Source organism: Scheffersomyces coipomensis (assembly GCF_036884675.1).
Source record: "Scheffersomyces coipomensis strain NRRL Y-17651 chromosome Unknown DFJ63scaffold_4, whole genome shotgun sequence".
NCBI lineage: Eukaryota > Fungi > Ascomycota > Pichiomycetes > Serinales > Debaryomycetaceae > Scheffersomyces > Scheffersomyces coipomensis.
Window position 1 is genome coordinate 459,972 of NW_027042895.1, and position 17,216 is coordinate 477,187.

Sequence of the window (17,216 nt, forward strand, 5' to 3'; positions counted from 1 at the left end):
AAGCATTTACTATGATAAGCTATGAATATATGACAATGACTATGGATGAACAAACTAAGTGTAATAACAACAAACAATATTTATGGAACAATTTCACAGAATAGTTTACATTTCAAATCTTTTGATTTTTTCTGTTTAAGAAGATAGCTGCTGCGTAAAAAAAATTACGAAGGCTTTGGGGTATATTGGATACGTAATCACTAAATTTAGCTATTATTATTCGCTAATTTTAGTGAGATATCTTAGTTTATATATTATCAACTTTATATGGTCTATATTGAGATATCTATATATTATCGATAATGATACTTAATTGTAATAACAATTTGGATCATATCAGTCCATCCTAAGTGAATTCTAACGATGCTCATTAAATCGAATGAGAGCAGCTAAAAGCTCAACTCCAACTTTAACACTATCAATGAATTGGATACCTTTAAAGCTTTGTGTTAATTTCTCATCTAACCCAGCCATACCAGCACAGCCCAATAACACACAATTGATTCCAGAATCTTTGTATTCATCATTAAGGATCAGATCTACTCTGTTGTAAATCTTTTGATATTCCTCAGGGTTACTTAAACTTAAAACACTAACATCAAGACCCTTGGTTCTTTCAAACTTTTTACTTGGAAATTGATTATTTTCATTCCCAACAAAATCAATAATTCCTTGATCCAATAATGGTTCCCATTCATTCACACTAGTTAAAATAAACAGTTTTGTAATAAATGGATTCAGTAAACTATAAAGTAAAGTGGCTTGCATAATTCCTAAAATAGGCTTATCGGTGACTTTACCAAGCGAGTGGATTAATGGATGATCTGAATAACAACAGATAAGGAAACCATCATATTGTTCGACTAATCCTTTAGAAACAAGATCTGGTAATACTACTTGTTCTGATAATATCGACGTACTTTCACCGGTAATCTCCGCTGGAGCTGTAGTTGGTGCAGTGTAAAAAGAAAACTTAACTTCTAAAGGTTCAATAAGAATCTTTGTAAGATTATCCGTTACCTTTTTAGAGGAGTTAGGATTGATAATTAGAACTTTATAAACCATTATATTTTGTAGTTATTTCTTATAAACTGATAAGCAATTTATTAAAAATTTGGATTTCATCAAATATCTATAAAAAATATATTGGAATCGCGTATAAAGCTCCAAACCATTACATTCAATTGTTTTATACATAGAATTAACTACTTACGAATTGATCAAACGATGTCATTTGTAGGAGTTTTTGACTCCAAGAAACACACTTTAATATGGTCCAAGAGTATTATGGCTCTTAGTGGGCTATCAGAACATATAAAATTTGTCATTTCTGATTCAAGTCTTTCAATAGCAGCTGTCAACAGTGCTAAAACTTCCCATGCAGAAATTACCTTCACTAATAGTTTCTTCGATGAATATTCAGTTGATTTCAAAGATGTTATGGATGATGGCTATGAAATTGATTATGAAAATAATGATACTAGTTACTACTCGTTTATTGTCAATTCAAAGCATCTAGCGACCTTATTTCGAAATTTAGATGCTAAAGATTTAGACTATATTTGTTTGAAGGTTTATTGGTCAAAAACTGCTCCAGTCACAATGCAATTCAAATTATTAATAGAAATCAAGACTAAGAGCCTTATTGTCAAGAAGTATCAAACCAATTATCAGCCAGTATACAAGAATTCAGTCAACATTGCAGCATTATACAAAAAGGAACTTATTGATAATCAAATCCAGATAGAACTGGCTGACCGCATCAAATATTTAATGATAGAGCAAATAATACCGAAGCAATTCCTTGATATGGTTCCGTCGAGCACAGAAGATTTCAAAATCGAAGTTAAACCAGGTAAAACTCTGTTCACGGCGTATACGAAACAGGTACTAAAGGATAGAGATTATTTAAGACAGCCAATGTCAGTCACTATTTCCTTAAACCCAGATGATTTTCCTAATTCAAACTTCAAAGAAGTCTTTGAGAGCGAAACTGACTACATCTTTGGTATTAATTTCAGATTGAAGGATTTCAGAAATTTTCTAACTTTGGCTGCATTTATCACTTCATCATTAGCTTTAAATACTTCAGAAGATGATTATGTGGATATTGATAGCAACGATTACTTTGAAATATTCTTTAAGAATCCAGGTGATCCAATTATCTTCGAATTAAAAAATGTCCCTTACGTTTCAGTTCAATTCATTCAAATTACTTCGGCTGATAATACTGAAGATCAACCAGTAGCTAAGAAAGTAAAGACAACATTCGCATTACAGTCCAACGTTGTTCATAGAATTTTGGGTCAAGAAAGTCAGAGATCTAAATCCCCTAGTGTCACACAATCTATTCCCCTCCCTTTGCGCATGATGTCTAAGTCCATTGGTGAAGTAATTAATTTTACTGAAAGAAGATTTCAACCAACTAATGTATCTGCTCGCCCAAACAACAACATGAGGTCAATGTCACGACTGAGAAGTCCTTCAATGTCTATTCACAATTATGACTCTGGAGAAGATGTTATAACTTATAGATATGAAAGCGAACGTGTTGCAGATCCAGAACCACAACGTCAAAAGGCCCCAACGACTAAAGCAAAACAAAAGGGTAAGAGAACGATAATAAACCGTGATGCTGATACAGATTATTCTGAATCGGAAGAGGAAAATGATGGAAACAAGAAGAGAGAGATTTCACTTGGTCCAACACAATTACAAAGGCCAAAATCGATATTCGATTAATAAAAAATGTATATAATAAAACCTGTAAAATGCAAATGTATAATTATTAATCTAAATTATAAGTCTGTCCGAATTTATCTCGTAAAGTGCCGTGACTATTTCGATTTTCCCATATTTTATCTGTTTTATCGTATGCTACCGGAGGTAATTTAAAAGGTAATCTTATCGGTTGATCATCACTCAGATCTAACGTATCCGAATTGTAGCATGGAACTAATCTATCGTCAGCATCAGGGAATACCAATACTCCTAGTTCATAACTTGAAACCAGATATTTCGACTCATTCCCCTTATTAAATCCTCCCCAAGCTTGTTTGGACAAATTATGACTGCCAACTAAGACCCATTTAAGTGTTGCCCAATTATCACCATTATCACACATGTAGAACTTACAATGTGGTACAACTAGTTCTCTTCCTGTTAGTGTCGTTTTTCCTGATGAGTTCCATTTGTGCAAATAAGGTCTGATGTTTTGATCATATTGACGTTTATGGATATAAGATTGACTCCCGTTAAAATGCACCGCTTGACCTGCACCGAAACCAACATTGTTCTCTGCTATTTCTTTTACAGTAGGAAATATGATGCTTGGTTTGTAATAGTTGTTCTTCTGATGAGCTTTGAATGAATCAGCTCCAGATTCCAAAGGCTTAAATCCTTGGTTACCTGAAAATATTAAAGGACATAAAACATGTGAGAAAATAGATGAAGTCCCTGTCTTTGTTACTGTGTAGGGGTATGAAATAGATGTCACTTGTGCTATGAAATTATAAAATTTTGTACCGTCTCGGTTGTCTACCAATAGGTTATTCCTCTCTAATACCTTTAAGAGTCTTCCGAACCCATATATATCTTCAGATTTGTAGCTGCTAGTTGTGTATTCGCCAGGGGCTGATGCAACTAATTCCACTGTTACTGGCAGGAAATCATAAAGCTTTAGTTTTGATACCAACAGATCAACTGTGGCTTTTCTGTATTTTAATAAGTAAGAAATCAAATCTTTCTGAAACCTGGTGCCTTTATCTAAAGGCTTTGCTTTATTGACCAACTTGTTTAGTCTACCTGATCTCCAAACCATCTGTGTCAATCCACCAAAATCAAGTTTGGTTATATTGGATGTCATAATAACCACCTCACAAGTATTATCTTCAAAGAAGTTTATCATCATTTTTGTATGATGAGTACCAAATCTATTCGGTATGTCAGCAATAACTTCAGAAATATTGAATTTTGATTTGATAAACTCGAGTTCTGGTTCATCCGAAGCTAATAGCTTCGAACCAGTGATAAATGTCAATTTTTTCTTCTTTTTAGAAAAATCAGGATGTAAGAAAGTCAAGAAGAATGGTAAATCGACACTGAAATTGAATTGAAAGGTTTCATCTAAATCTTTCGTCCCTATTAGATTGCTTATCAGAACAGTATCTTTATTTATTTTATTCTCATCACTATGGTCATAACTTGGATTGTGTAATAGTTTTATTTGAGAGACCTTTTTAACTTTGGGATTGGGTGTGACAACTAATTCATCATCGGATGTGATTTCTATAATCTCTTGAACATCATGTTGGTTCTTCTTGTTATCTCTTTGCTGTGGAGAGTCATCTATTTTAGATTTTTTAGACGCGTTTCCCCAATGATTAGAAGCAGCAAGGAATGCACTGCTCCTCTTATGGTTCTCTGACATTAAAAGGAATATCCTTTTAGTGTAATTGGATATTCTGTGAGTTGATTTGATGGTGAACATCAATTTAACCAACGTAATTCCTTCTACAAATTATCAAAACTGCAGTCGCACTTATTCATCATCGACCAACAGATTCAAAAACTTGGTAGCGACAGGTAGGGCTCAACCAATAGAATTTGAATCATGGATAGCAAACTAGATAAAAGAAGTTTGAAAGATTATTCAGTATGATAAGATAGAGATGTTTTCTATTTGATACAGTATTCAAATACATTTCTTGATAGAGCTTCGGTAAAACTTACTGTTAAAGCAATTTTGTCTGTGGACATTGTGGACTTTTCTATTACAATAACATGTACAATCAGATACTTTTAACAGATCCTTCCTAAATTGAATCGTCTGGTTTGTTCTATTTTATGTAATATGCCAAGAACTATTGTTTATTAAAATTGCAACTAAATTTTGTAAACGATTTCCAGATTGAATTTTTATGACACCTCACACATTTGCGACCAAGTGATTTAAATTTAGATCTTAAATGTATACAGACAACAATTCTATGGTATTCTAATCAAGACAAACAATGACTATAACTTTCAACTATAGTAATGGTGAAATTGTGTCATCGCCAACAGTCATCGTCAGTGGTAAGACATCCACAAATGTGAATGGTGGTATCGTTTCGTTTACCAATAATGCTAACAAAGTGTTCCCTCCGCAACATTTCGAAATCAATGCGCAAGGAAACTTCAAAGCATTACTTCATGTATCACCTAACGAAGTCAATAATTTCAGTGTCGAGGTTGCAGAAAATGGAAAAGTATCACCATTGGGGTATGCTGAATATGATGGAAGTGAACCTAAAATCATTGATAAAGGGACTTTATCATTAACATTCAATCCTTTACCGCAAAATAAACCAGTCCATTTATGTTTAATTGTGGGTAAAGATTCTCCAGGTACTTATGATATGCCTAAATATAGACTTGATAGAGGTGAAAGAAATGATTTGGATTCTGCCATTAAAAAGTTAAAAGTAGGTGGAAGATTAATGCAAGCATTTACTCAAGAAGAATTCAGAAACGTTGGTCTTAGTAATAGATCATTCCAATTTGTTGAAGAAACAGTTGATTCTCAGAGAATATTCGGTTATGATGTTATTTCTCCAACCGCTCATCAAGAAGTCAAAGTCCATGTTTTAAGATCGCCTAAGACAGTAGTGGAATTAAGAGACCCTAATATTGCTCAACAAAATCCAAATGCCAAAGATAATGGTGGATTGTTTTCTCATGCCTTAGAGCTTATCAAAAACACCCCGGAATTATTTGATAAAGTAAATGGCCTAGGAACTAGTATCCAATGTGCTTGTATTTATTTGGATTCTACTTGGGATCGTGGAAATAAGTTAATCTTAACTCATGCTGCCCTTGGTGGTGGTCATCAAGATATCAAATTGGCTATTTTTGGATCCCATGGGTTACATTCCTGGCCAGTAAACTTCCCTAGAGTTGCTCCAAGTTTCTTAGATGTTACTAAATTATCAATTAATGAAGTAGCCAACGATTGTAATCAATGTGGAACGAGTTGGGAATGCTTAAATATTACATTGGGTGCCTTTATGCACGAAATCGGACATTTATTCGGAAGTCCTCATCAAGTTAACGGTGTTATGCTTAGAGACTATATATGGTTCAATAGAAGTTTTATGACTAGAGAGCTTCAATGTTTAAGAACTGGTAGTGGAGGTGCTACTGTTGATCTACAAGGTAAATGGCCCACGGTCTGTCACTGGAACCTCCTAGATTTGATTAGATATTTATATCATGATTCATTCAGTTTACCAATTGATAGCTTTGATAAATTATTTGCTACAACTCAGTTACCAAATTCAAGCTATCCTTTGAATAATGTGCCAGTTCTGTATAATGTTCCTAACGGTGGTGCTGTTATTAAATCTGATGCAGGGATTTATTTGGTTGAATATGTTACCAAAGACTTGGCATACAATCATCAAGTATGGTACCCACAATCTTACGGTGGTGATGGTCTTCAAAGAGAAATCAAACTTGATTTCCAAACGAGTTATGAGTTCTTAAAACAAAAGAAAAGGGATGCTGAAGCAAATTTCTCGGTAAGAATACTTTCATTAGCTGGAGACTTGTATATTGACAATTTCAAAGCTCATTGTGACTCGCTGCATAAGGACGATTTGATTGAAGGTGACTTTGGCTTAAATAGAGGAACGATAAGGGGTTACAAAACATCCTTATTAGGAAGAAAGAATAACAACGGTCAGCAAGTGATCGGATTTGATATTAAAACTATATACAAAGTTCGAGTTTATCATGGAAATGCTTTAGATGGGGTGAAGTTCTTCTATAAGAGTGAAAGCGGTGCAACTTCAAATGCACCACCTGTGGTTCCTCCTAGAAACTATTTGAGCAAAATCTTGAATAAAGCTACTTCAAATGCTGATGTACTGGGAGAAGAACGCTCCTCTTTACTTGGTAAAGAAAGACCTCATTATACTGATTTCCTCTTACAACCAAATGAACAAATAACAAAATTCAATTTCAGGAACGGTGCTTGGGTAGATGCAATTCAATTTGAGACTACTACCGGTAGAAAGTCTCCAATGTACGGAAAGGCTGATGGAGGACATCTTTCTAGTTTAGAAGTACCAAGTAGTGAGTTCACTATTGTAGGGATGTATGGTTTCGTAGGTGGTTGGTTAGATGGTATTGGATTGATTTATAGTCATGATTTATAGAATATAGATTAGATTCCTATAATGTATTCACGCGTCATCAATTTGACGTTCTAAAATCTTATTTCTAGCTTGGTTATATTCGATAGGATATTTCTTTATGACTCCTTCTTCTGATTCTCTTTTTGCTTTCATAAATGGGAATATGGCTCCTTTTTCGTTTCCGCTTTTCAAACTTGAAATCCGTTTCTCTATATCAGTTATATCATGTCTCATTTGTTCAATCTTACTTATATTAGAATTAGCATCGATTAAGAAGTTCTCTTTATATAGGGATTGTAGATTCTTGAGCTTTATAATGACTTGATTTCTTTTCTCTATTAGTATTTGATTTTGATTGTTCAATTTTCCACTTACTTGTGCCTCTAAAGCAAGAGATTTATCTAATTGAACAGAATCCAATGCATGGGACAAAGAATTCACGAGATATGTAGTGTGATCTGCTATACTGCGGGTATATGATAAACGAGGACCATTTTTAGACATCAGGTATCCATTATAATCATCATCGTCACTTAACAGATAATCATCATCTGTATCTGAACCTTCTCCGTTGCTTGCCTGATAAATCTGAGCGTCTGGGAGTTCAATTGCTGATGATGTCTCTATGGTGCTACCACTATGATCATCCAGTACTGGGTCTGGTTGTAGTACTTCGTCAGTCGACATCAATCCATTGATATTTAAACAGTAAGTAAAGTTAATCCATTTGATTTTGTGGAGGCATAGAATAAAAAATAGATCGCATTTTTCGTGTTGGCCAAATCGAAGTTATAACAAAATTATATCACCACTGTTTGGTTCTGCTCATATCATATCAGATCAGATTACACCACAATCATGGCATCCTTCCAGTTGCAGAATTCGGAAGTGTTGGCACGGTTGAAACCATTCGGTATTCTGTTTGAGAAGTCATTAAGTGATTTAATCAAAGGAATACGATCTCATTCGAAAGAGTCACCGGAGAGTCTACTGCTGTTTTTAGACGTGGCGATACAAGAGTGTAAGAATGAATTGACAACCACAGATCTTGAGACAAAGGCTATGGCAGTCTTGAAGTTATCATATTTGGAAATGTACGGTTTCGATATGTCATGGTGCAATTTCCAAATACTAGAAGTTATGTCTTCATCAAAGTTTCAGCAAAAAAGAATTGGATACTTAGCTGCCATTCAATCCTTTAAAAATGAACAAGATTTGTTGATATTGACTACTAACCAGTTTAAAAAGGACTTGAATTCACATAATCATGTCGAAATCGGATTAGCATTGAGTGGAATTGCGACTATTGTAACTCCAAATCTATCAAAGGATATTAATGATGATGTTATCATGAAATTAAATCATTCCAAACCATATATAAGGAAGAAAGCAATCTTGGCCATGTATAAAATCTTCTTGCAATTCCCAGAAAGTTTACGAGCTAATTTCAATCGAATTATTGAAAAGTTGGATGACACAGATGTATCAGTTGTAAGTGCTACATTGAATGTCATTTGTGAAATATCAAAGAAAAACCCAAACATTTTTATCAACTACTTGCCTAAATTCTTTTCGATTTTAGAAGAAACAAAGAATAATTGGTTAATTATACGGATCTTAAAATTATTTCAAAGTTTATCCAAAGTTGAACCTCGTATGAAGAAGAAAATATTACCTACAATCATTGATTTGATGTTAAGAACTCAAGCTTCATCATTAATCTATGAGTGCATCAACTGTATCGTTAATGGCCAAATGCTTAGTCCAGAATCTTTTAAAGACAAAGAAACTGCCAAACTCTGCATTAAACAAATTATGGAATTCTTTAAAACAAAGGATTCCAATCTTAAGTTCGTTGGTCTCATTGCTTTGATTAATGTGCTAAAGATTTTCCCTATCTTTATCCACCAAGTTGAAGGTGTCGCTGAAGTAGTTACGGATTGTATAAATGATCCAGACTTAATCATTAAGAGGAAATCACTAGAAATTTGCCATTTCTTGGTCACCGAAGATAATATAGTAGAAGTGGTTAAGATATTATTGGTTCAATTAATTCCAACTGACGGTAATCAAGTTCCAGAATCTTTAAAGCAAGAAGTCATGTTGAAAATTTTGGCTATTGCAAGCCAAGATAATTATTCAAATATTCCTAACTTTAAGTGGTATATTGCGGTTCTAAAAGATATAATCAACCTTACTCTTTTACCATTGCCATCATCATCTAATACTAGTGCAATATCATATGCTACCGCAAACTTCATCGCTGGGGAAGTGGGTCAAGAGTTCAAGAATTTAGCTACAAAGGTACCTTCCATAAGAGCTGATATACTTCATCGAGTGATAGTTGATTCGGTGAAGAATCCTAGAGTGTTAGAAATATGTCCTACCTTGCTCAAGGACTTTTATTGGATTATGGGTGAGTATATCGATGAATTAAAAGGCGATCCAGTTGATAGTGAAAACAACGAAATTGAAGAGGGAGATAGTAATACTTCTATTGCTGATTTGGGTAAAAAGGTTCAAATCTTTAACACCCTTGTTAATCATAAAATTGATAAGTCCTTGAATTTGTCTGTAAATTTAAGATTTCCAATTTCTAACAAGTTGATCAATTTGAACGATCATGATGTATTAATGGTCTTAATTCAAGCGTTAGTTAAGTTATTTAGCGGCATTGTTTCGGATTATAGTGAATATTACTCAAAGAATGGTGCACTCCCGATAGACAAATATAATGAAGTAGCTCATTTCCTATACAAGTTGGTTGAGTTTCTTAACAATTGGGAAAATAGTGTCAACTATGAAGTTCAAGAGCGAGCTCTATCTTGGTTGGAATTCTTGAAACTCTCATTGGAGGCTATGACTGATAATGATTATTCGGCAATTAAGGCGTTGGAAAGTGATGAAATTGAATTTTACAGAAATTTTGTTGATGATTCTAATGAGAATGAGGATTCAGATATCGATGAATCAGACGATGAAGAAGTTGAAGATAGTGAATCTGAAGACGAAGTTGACTCTGTTCCGGAAAATATAAGAGAACACGATGAAGAATATGATAGTTTAGAGTCATCGTCTGATGAAGTTGAAAGTGAAGTTTTGGCTAGAGTCAATGTAAGTGATAATGGTATCGAAGAAAATCCATTCGCTACTAATGAAGAAGAACCTACTTTTTTCAGTGAAACTAACTCTAAGGAACTTGTATTACCTGTGCTTCTTAGTCATGTGTTACCATCATTCTTCAAATCTTATCAATTGAATCCTATAGCTAAAAATTCACAAAGGAAAATTGCAGTCCCTCTCGACTTGGACCTTGATACCCCTATTAATTCAAATAATTATAGTTCATTAGACGAAACAGAAGAAGAAACAGAATCTGAATATAATTTATTCTTAGCTGATCAATTGGAAATTATCCAAACTTCAACAGAAAATATATCTAACGAAGGCGATACCAGTGTTCGTAAAAAACAGGAAAGGTTGGAAAGATTGAAAGATGATCCATACTACCTTACATCCACAAATGGTGATAAGAAAGGCAAAGGGAGGGGGAGAAAGCTGCTTCTTATTGATGATTCCAAGGATTCTAGTGTCGATACTTTCAGTGAGAGAACTTCTATTAGTTCAAGCTTAAACAATCAAACAATTAAGAAGAAAAAGAAGCCTCTAAAGATCAAGAAAGATAAAGTTGTCATCTTAGCAGAGGAAACAATTGGTGGAGATTTTGATAATGAGGAAGAATTAAAGGTTAAGGCAACAACCAAGAAGAGAAATGCTTTAAAGATTGACTCCTCAAATCTCGATAATTTCGATCTTGAATCTTCTTCTCTTGCAGAAGATGATTCAACTTTTAATGGCAAGGACTTTGAGTACAATATCGACTTAGAAGAACTAAGAAAGAATTTAGCTGAGGCCTCGAAAAAGGCAAAAGAAAAGGAAGAGAAGAAGAAAAAAATGAAGAAGAAATTGTCTTCACTGAAAGAACTGACCTCTAAAACTAAATCCAAAACTAAAACTGAGAGCTCAGATGTCGGACATTTTCCAACGGCTGATGATATCGTCGTGGATCTGAATCTTCCAGAAAGTGATAACAAAGTTGTTACAGTTGTTAAATCCAAGAAAACAAAAAAGAAAGCAAAAGCTGCAATAATAGAGTAATTTCACATTAGTATTTATTATATATAATTAGTTTATTTTTATTCTAATCTAATCTTTTACAATTAATGGTGTATCTTCGGCGGATACTTCGACAGCTTGTATGTTGTCTTCGGAATCTTTTGCAATTGGTTCTTCTGCTGTGGCATCGTTAACTGTAGCAATTTTAGCTGTAGCATCCGCATTTTTAACTGCTGTCTTTTTGACCGTATTTCCTTGCTCAGTTAATGGAGCAGCCTTTCCACCACGGACTTTAGAATAACCGATTCTTTGATAAACTTTTAACATATCTTCATTTACCTTATTACAAAGCTTAGTCACGTCTTCATTGGTTTCTAAGTCGTCTGTGGATACTGGTGGTAAGACTTCAACAAAAATTTCACCTTCGTTAAATACCTTACGCTTTGAGTTAAAAATATTGGAGGTATTGCTAATAACTATTGGAACAACAGGAATTCCAGCTTGCTTGGCGAGATGGAAAGCACCCTTCTTGAAAGGAAGAAATTCCAATTTTTCAGTACGTGATCTTGTACCTTCTGGGAACATGAATAAAGCACGATTATCTTTTTTCAATGAAGCTAAAGCAGAGTCTAAAACCTTTCTTGCTTTGTCACTCTTACTTCTATCTAAGAAGAAGGTACCTGAAAGCAACATGAACCATCCTAAGATAGGAACAAACTTTAAGGATCTCTTGGCTGTAACTGAAAAACCTGGTTGGAAGATTTTACCTAACAAAAAGATATCTAAAGCGGATTGATGATTGGATATATAAATAGCTGGATTTGATTGCAAATACTTTTCATTTGTCACTGTGATTTTAACACCTAATGCCCAAGAAAATGTGTATAAAAATGCTCTTGCAACTGTATATTGAGCATACTCTCCTTTGTTTACAAGTCTTAGAATAACAGAAGCTATGACCCCATATAAAGCACAGCCACAGATCAATGAACCAAAGGCTATTGTCTTGAGATAGTATTTCAATGTTGTTAAGAATTTACTCATAGTAAACGTTGGCATATACCTATGAACTCTTTCAAGTTTATGGATTGATTACAGTTCAATCCCTTTAAATATAACACTTCATTTCCCCAAAATTAAATTTCTGTTGAGTATACCACAAATGCGTACACAAAATTAAAGTTTCACACACCTTCCTTTAATCCATTGAGTATGGAAGTTGGTTGACATGTAAATAGATTTGATTAATTGACTTTTTTACTGAAAGGATTAAAAGTTGATTCGATGTATGCAGCTGATGATGTATACATATCCAGGGTAGAATGTTGAAATATCAAATTGTCTACAAAATGTAAATTAAAATAAAATAAAATAAAATAAACGGTTTTCATATGATGAATTCATTCATTCATTCATTCATTTATCTATATCTAATATACTAAATAAAAACCTTTAGAGTGTCGTTAAGTAAATGAGAGTTGTAGCAAGAAAATATAGTTATAAATGGATTGACAATAAAGACGGCAATATATGTCATACCCTAATAAATAATAATATAGTATAATAAGGATAATTGTGATATGAAGGAGGCAGATTATCTATCGTTACTTTCTATGCTCTTTATAAAGAGTTAACCTGATGGAATTTATGTGGATGGTTCTATTTCTTTGCTTTTCGTTACATTATGACTTAACCATCTTAAACCTTGACCTATTTGAGCAGCTTCATTGACGAAATGACAACCGAACAATAAATAGTTCTTTGGGGTGACAGCTAAGGAGTATCTCATGAATACTAAGGAATACACTATTAAAGAACCTGTCATAGGACCACTGATTAAATCTGGATCTTTCTTCAAATCTAAAATAGCAGCAACAGGAATCCCAAAATTTGAAACTGGACCCCAAAAGTGTGTTGAGCAGACATATTTTAATGCTCTCTTAGAAAACAAAAAATCAGTGAATCCTTTAAACCCAGTAGACATTATTATGATAAATATATGTTTGAATATATAATAAAAAGTGCTATCACTTAAATTACTTATTTATAATCAATACTGCCAATCCGGAAGTTCTGGTTTCAAAGATATTTTCTTACTTCAGAATCGTAGAGAAGTGTCAAAAAAAATTAGCGGTGTGTTGAATTCCGATTTCTGGGCACCTGACTGGTCACGCGGACGGCATTTGATTTAATTTAATGCCGACTTTATTTTGCAATAAACTACAAATCTAATAAATTGAAAGACAGAATAATACATTTTTAAAATTAAAACTCTATATGAAATATTACAAAACTAATGCATAATAGAAGCGAAAAAATGACTTTTTGATGTTATAAGAATGAATATTTATTTTGATTATTTACTGCTGAGATGGTGCTGTAGAATCATCTTGCTGAACATTTTGTTGTGATGGCTGACCATCTTGTTGCTGTTGGGAAGTCTGATTGATATCGTTTGGTATTCCTAAGCCGGCATTATTAGAATATTGTAATTGTTGCAGAATCTGGAAGTCTGATGGACCATAAATGAAAGGATTCTGTTGTTGTTGTTGTTGTGAATGGTCTGTATGTTGTAATTGTTGCTGTAATTGCATTTGCTGCTGCTCTTGTGATACTTGCAGCTGCTGTTGATGTGTTTGTTGCAGATAATTTGGAAGTTGCTTTGGATTCCAATTTTGTGCATAGTTTCCAACTTGTTGAGAATTTAAGTCTGACATATTATATTGAACATTTGGTTGAGAGACAGGTATACTCTGCATTGTGATATTTGCACTATGACTCATCAGCTTTCTCAAGTTTTCTTCTTCTCCAATAGTTGAACTGGTAGGAATTGTACTTGAAGTTCCTGTATTAGTCGCGTTGGTAGAGGATGCTGAACCAACTTTGAAGGAAGTAGATGGAGCATTTTGAAGATCGTCATCGCTGGGAGAACTAAGATAAAAAGGTAAATTTTCGGGATTTGTTAACCAGAAGGGACCATTAAATTGAAATCCATAGAGATAATCAAGGTCAGGATTTTCGAGTTGGTTGTTCAAGTCAATAGAATTGGTAGCATTGCTTGGAATTGGTGCTGCCATTGGATGCTCGACATTCTGTTGATACCCAGTATCAAATTGTGAGGATTGTGTATATTCATGAGACATATTGGGCTTTTGCTTCCTTCTACTCTTCTTCTCTTCCAATACTTCCCTTTTTCTTTCATCTTGCTTTTTATAAATTACTTCGATGTATCTTAAGACTCTCTTCAAAATATATGAAATCTTTTCAAGCCATAATTTCGATTTTGTTGTAAACATCTTCTCGATAGTTTCATCAAACTGAAGCAAAGTGCTCAACCTTTCTTGAAATTTCTTAAGTAGTTTGTTATTGGAGACTGAGCTTGGCTTTCTATTAACAAAATCTTTAAACTTATAATGTAAAAATGTGAAAATCACAATAACAATTTGGTAAACAAACAGGTTTAGAAAGGGAAAGTAAACTCTAAAAATCTTTCCTACCTTCACAAGATTGTTTAAATCTTCATCTGAGCTTTTAGGAGGCTGGTTTGATTTATAAGTTTTATTTCTCGACCGTTCATGTTGTGAATTATATCGTCTCTCTCCAAACAATTTCAAAAACTTTTGAATAAATGTAATTAAAAAATTTAAACTCTTAGTGATAGAATCCACTAAATGTTTTACAATCATTTCGTATTCTGTTAAACTCTCAAATTTGTTAATAAAAGGTTCAAATAGCTTGGATCTATTAATATGAATAACAATTAGATCCATTAAAAGATTTTCTTCATCATAGTCTTTCTGAATACCAGTTACAATATCAAATTCCATGGTAGTTTTTCTTACCTTGATACTTTTTTTAGCCTTTTCTAGCAATTTAATCTCCCGATCAAAAGTTGAGTCTAGCTTTAACAAATCTTCAACAGAGAATTTAGTCATAAAACTTTCGATCAACATTAAGTTGGATAATCTCAAACATTCACTTAGACCTGTTTTCAATAAAATATGAGTTTTCTCTTTCTCAATTTGTAATGCTTGTAAACTTGGCGAAGACTTTTTTATTAGCACAGAATCAGCATAATTGATGTGGATCGAGATTGGATTTGGTCTTCCAAGAATAGAACAAACTTGACCAGTTAAATTCTTAAGTGCAAACCAAACCTTGTATCTAGTCAAATCATCATCACCTTCATTATTTTCATCACTTATTGATTCTTCTTTTGATCCCTTTTCATTACTATCCGACAGACTACTACTTCCACCGACTAAAGATATGTTTCCTTGAGAAGCATTTCCTCCTCTAAATTGACCCATAACATGTAAACCAATTGAGTAAGCTATAGAACAAGTATGGAACATCATTGACCAACATTCTTCATACTTCTGTTCAAGAAAATGATATTCTGTACAAAGAATGTATGCTTGAATAGTGAGTAAAGATTCATTGATCAAGTTGTGTCTTAACTTTTGGAAATTGTGCAACAAAACATTGTTTGATAGATAATGTTGATATTTTCTAAAGAGATGAATTGAACTCAATGGTAGTAAATCCAACTCAATAAAATCTTTGGGAGTCAATTTTTGGATGATCAAAATTAAAATCATATAGAGTACAAGCAAATCATCATCATTCTCCCATTCTTTATCCTTGATGTCATTGTAGCTGTTTAAAAAATCAAGTACCTTTTGCTTTGAAATAAATGATGAATAGTAGTAGTTAAATTCGAAAAAGAGATTAACCAAGTCAGTAATTATTTCAAAATTCAATTTTTGAAGGTCTTGAAATGTTTCAGAATCAGAACTTAAATCAGGATCATCATACTTAAGTAGAGTATAAGCCAATGTAGGTAATAATTTCTTTGCTAAACTTTTCTCTACCATGTTTGAATGCTGTTTAGGAGATCCCTGAGAAATTGTATCATCGTTTTGTCTTTCCCATTCCATGGATTTTGAATCAAAGGAAGATGATGTATTTTCTATTGTGAATTCTTGATCAGTTATATTCATAGTAATTATTTTTTGTCTTTTAGATTCAACTGAATTCGGTATTGGAGTGGGATTCAGTGTATATAAACTATGTTTTGAAGATGATGGATTTTGTGCTTCCTTTGAAATGATAGCTTTAGTTCTGTTAATGTTATCAACAATTACTGGATTCTCACTTTGTTTCAATGCCTCTATCATGAATGGTGTAGATTGAGGTCCATAATATTTTGGCCCTTCTTCACTAGTTTCACCCGCAATTGGAATTGCTTCAGGGTTACCACTTAAGTTGGTTGCTGCTAAACCTGAAGTTTGCAAAGGGGTATCATTCAGCAGCGTGCTAATAAATCTTGAAAGCTGTTGATTCAATTTGATGTTATCTTGCAACAACTGGATGTTCTCATTTTTTAAAAACTCTAATTCATTTCTTAGTGTAAGATATGATGATTCGATTTCTTCATTGTTTCCAAGTGTTTGAGATCTTTCTTGGTTTGACATCTGAGGAAATATAGCTGTAATTTGGTTGTCATTCTTCAACTGTGATGAACTTGGAACAGGAGGTACATTTAATTGTGGAGGGAATAGCCTTTCTTGTGAGCTTGAAGAAGATGTAAAAACTCCTGGTGATGAAACTTGATCATTAATTTTTATGTTTCTAAATGTCGCAGGAAATTCACATGGAAGATTTCTTCTCAAACATTGATTGCAAGGCTTCTTCTTATTACATTTGATTTTTTTCCTTCGGCATGATAGACATGATATAGGCAGTTCTTCGGACATTTTGGGAAACTATGAATACATGAATCAAAATAATACTGGTATTAATGTCTTAAACTTATGGGGTAGTTAAAGTGGTGTATATGCTCGTTATTGCCTAAAAAAAATTATTTTTTGTGCTACTCCTTTTTTTCTTTTTTTGGCAGCCGTTTAATTACAGCATAAA

At 33.4% G+C, this 17,216-nt stretch overlaps 9 protein-coding genes across 9 annotated transcripts; 3 read left to right on the forward strand and 6 right to left on the reverse strand. All coding sequences in view use genetic code 12, as the record gives it.

Moving 5' to 3' along the window:
• Nucleotides 1-357: 357 nt before the first annotated feature.
• On the reverse strand, nt 358-1,065 carry DCG1 (Dcg1p; the record flags this gene model as incomplete). Its single annotated transcript, XM_064905070.1, has 1 exon — nt 358-1,065. One exon carries the CDS (start codon nt 1,063-1,065, stop codon nt 358-360), a length of 708 nt encoding a protein of 235 aa, XP_064761567.1.
• Nucleotides 1,066-1,227: 162 nt separating this feature from the next.
• DDC1 (Ddc1p) lies at nt 1,228-2,742 on the forward strand (the record flags this gene model as incomplete). Its single annotated transcript, XM_064906154.1, has 1 exon — nt 1,228-2,742. The coding sequence occupies one exon, from the start codon at nt 1,228-1,230 to the stop codon at nt 2,740-2,742; it is 1,515 nt and encodes a 504-aa protein (XP_064761568.1).
• A 46-nt stretch (nt 2,743-2,788) lies between these two features.
• On the reverse strand, nt 2,789-4,429 carry DFJ63DRAFT_313362 (putative tyrosyl-DNA phosphodiesterase; the record flags this gene model as incomplete). The annotated part of the gene is made up of 1 exon (XM_064906155.1): nt 2,789-4,429. The coding sequence occupies one exon, from the start codon at nt 4,427-4,429 to the stop codon at nt 2,789-2,791; it is 1,641 nt and encodes a 546-aa protein (XP_064761569.1).
• A 321-nt stretch (nt 4,430-4,750) lies between these two features.
• On the forward strand, nt 4,751-7,617 carry DFJ63DRAFT_144455 (putative metalloendopeptidase). The gene has a single exon (XM_064903505.1). It carries the CDS (start codon nt 5,013-5,015, stop codon nt 7,197-7,199), a length of 2,187 nt encoding a protein of 728 aa, XP_064761570.1. The 5' UTR covers nt 4,751-5,012; the 3' UTR covers nt 7,200-7,617.
• On the reverse strand, nt 7,227-7,865 carry DFJ63DRAFT_313364 (uncharacterized protein; the record flags this gene model as incomplete). Its single annotated transcript, XM_064906156.1, has 1 exon — nt 7,227-7,865. One exon carries the CDS (start codon nt 7,863-7,865, stop codon nt 7,227-7,229), a length of 639 nt encoding a protein of 212 aa, XP_064761571.1.
• A 171-nt stretch (nt 7,866-8,036) lies between these two features.
• Nucleotides 8,037-11,336, forward strand: APL5 (Apl5p; the record flags this gene model as incomplete). Its single annotated transcript, XM_064905010.1, has 1 exon — nt 8,037-11,336. The coding sequence occupies one exon, from the start codon at nt 8,037-8,039 to the stop codon at nt 11,334-11,336; it is 3,300 nt and encodes a 1,099-aa protein (XP_064761572.1).
• On the reverse strand, nt 11,335-12,777 carry SLC1 (1-acylglycerol-3-phosphate O-acyltransferase). Its single transcript, XM_064907018.1, has one exon. It carries the CDS (start codon nt 12,351-12,353, stop codon nt 11,385-11,387), a length of 969 nt encoding a protein of 322 aa, XP_064761573.1. The 5' UTR covers nt 12,354-12,777; the 3' UTR covers nt 11,335-11,384.
• A 162-nt stretch (nt 12,778-12,939) lies between these two features.
• DFJ63DRAFT_287673 (pyruvate transporter) lies at nt 12,940-13,278 on the reverse strand (the record flags this gene model as incomplete). Its single annotated transcript, XM_064905081.1, has 1 exon — nt 12,940-13,278. One exon carries the CDS (start codon nt 13,276-13,278, stop codon nt 12,940-12,942), a length of 339 nt encoding a protein of 112 aa, XP_064761574.1.
• Nucleotides 13,279-13,654: 376 nt separating this feature from the next.
• DFJ63DRAFT_313368 (fungal specific transcription factor domain-containing protein) lies at nt 13,655-17,053 on the reverse strand (the record flags this gene model as incomplete). Its single annotated transcript, XM_064906157.1, has 1 exon — nt 13,655-17,053. The coding sequence occupies one exon, from the start codon at nt 17,051-17,053 to the stop codon at nt 13,655-13,657; it is 3,399 nt and encodes a 1,132-aa protein (XP_064761575.1).
• Between the last annotated feature and the right edge of the window lie 163 nt (nt 17,054-17,216).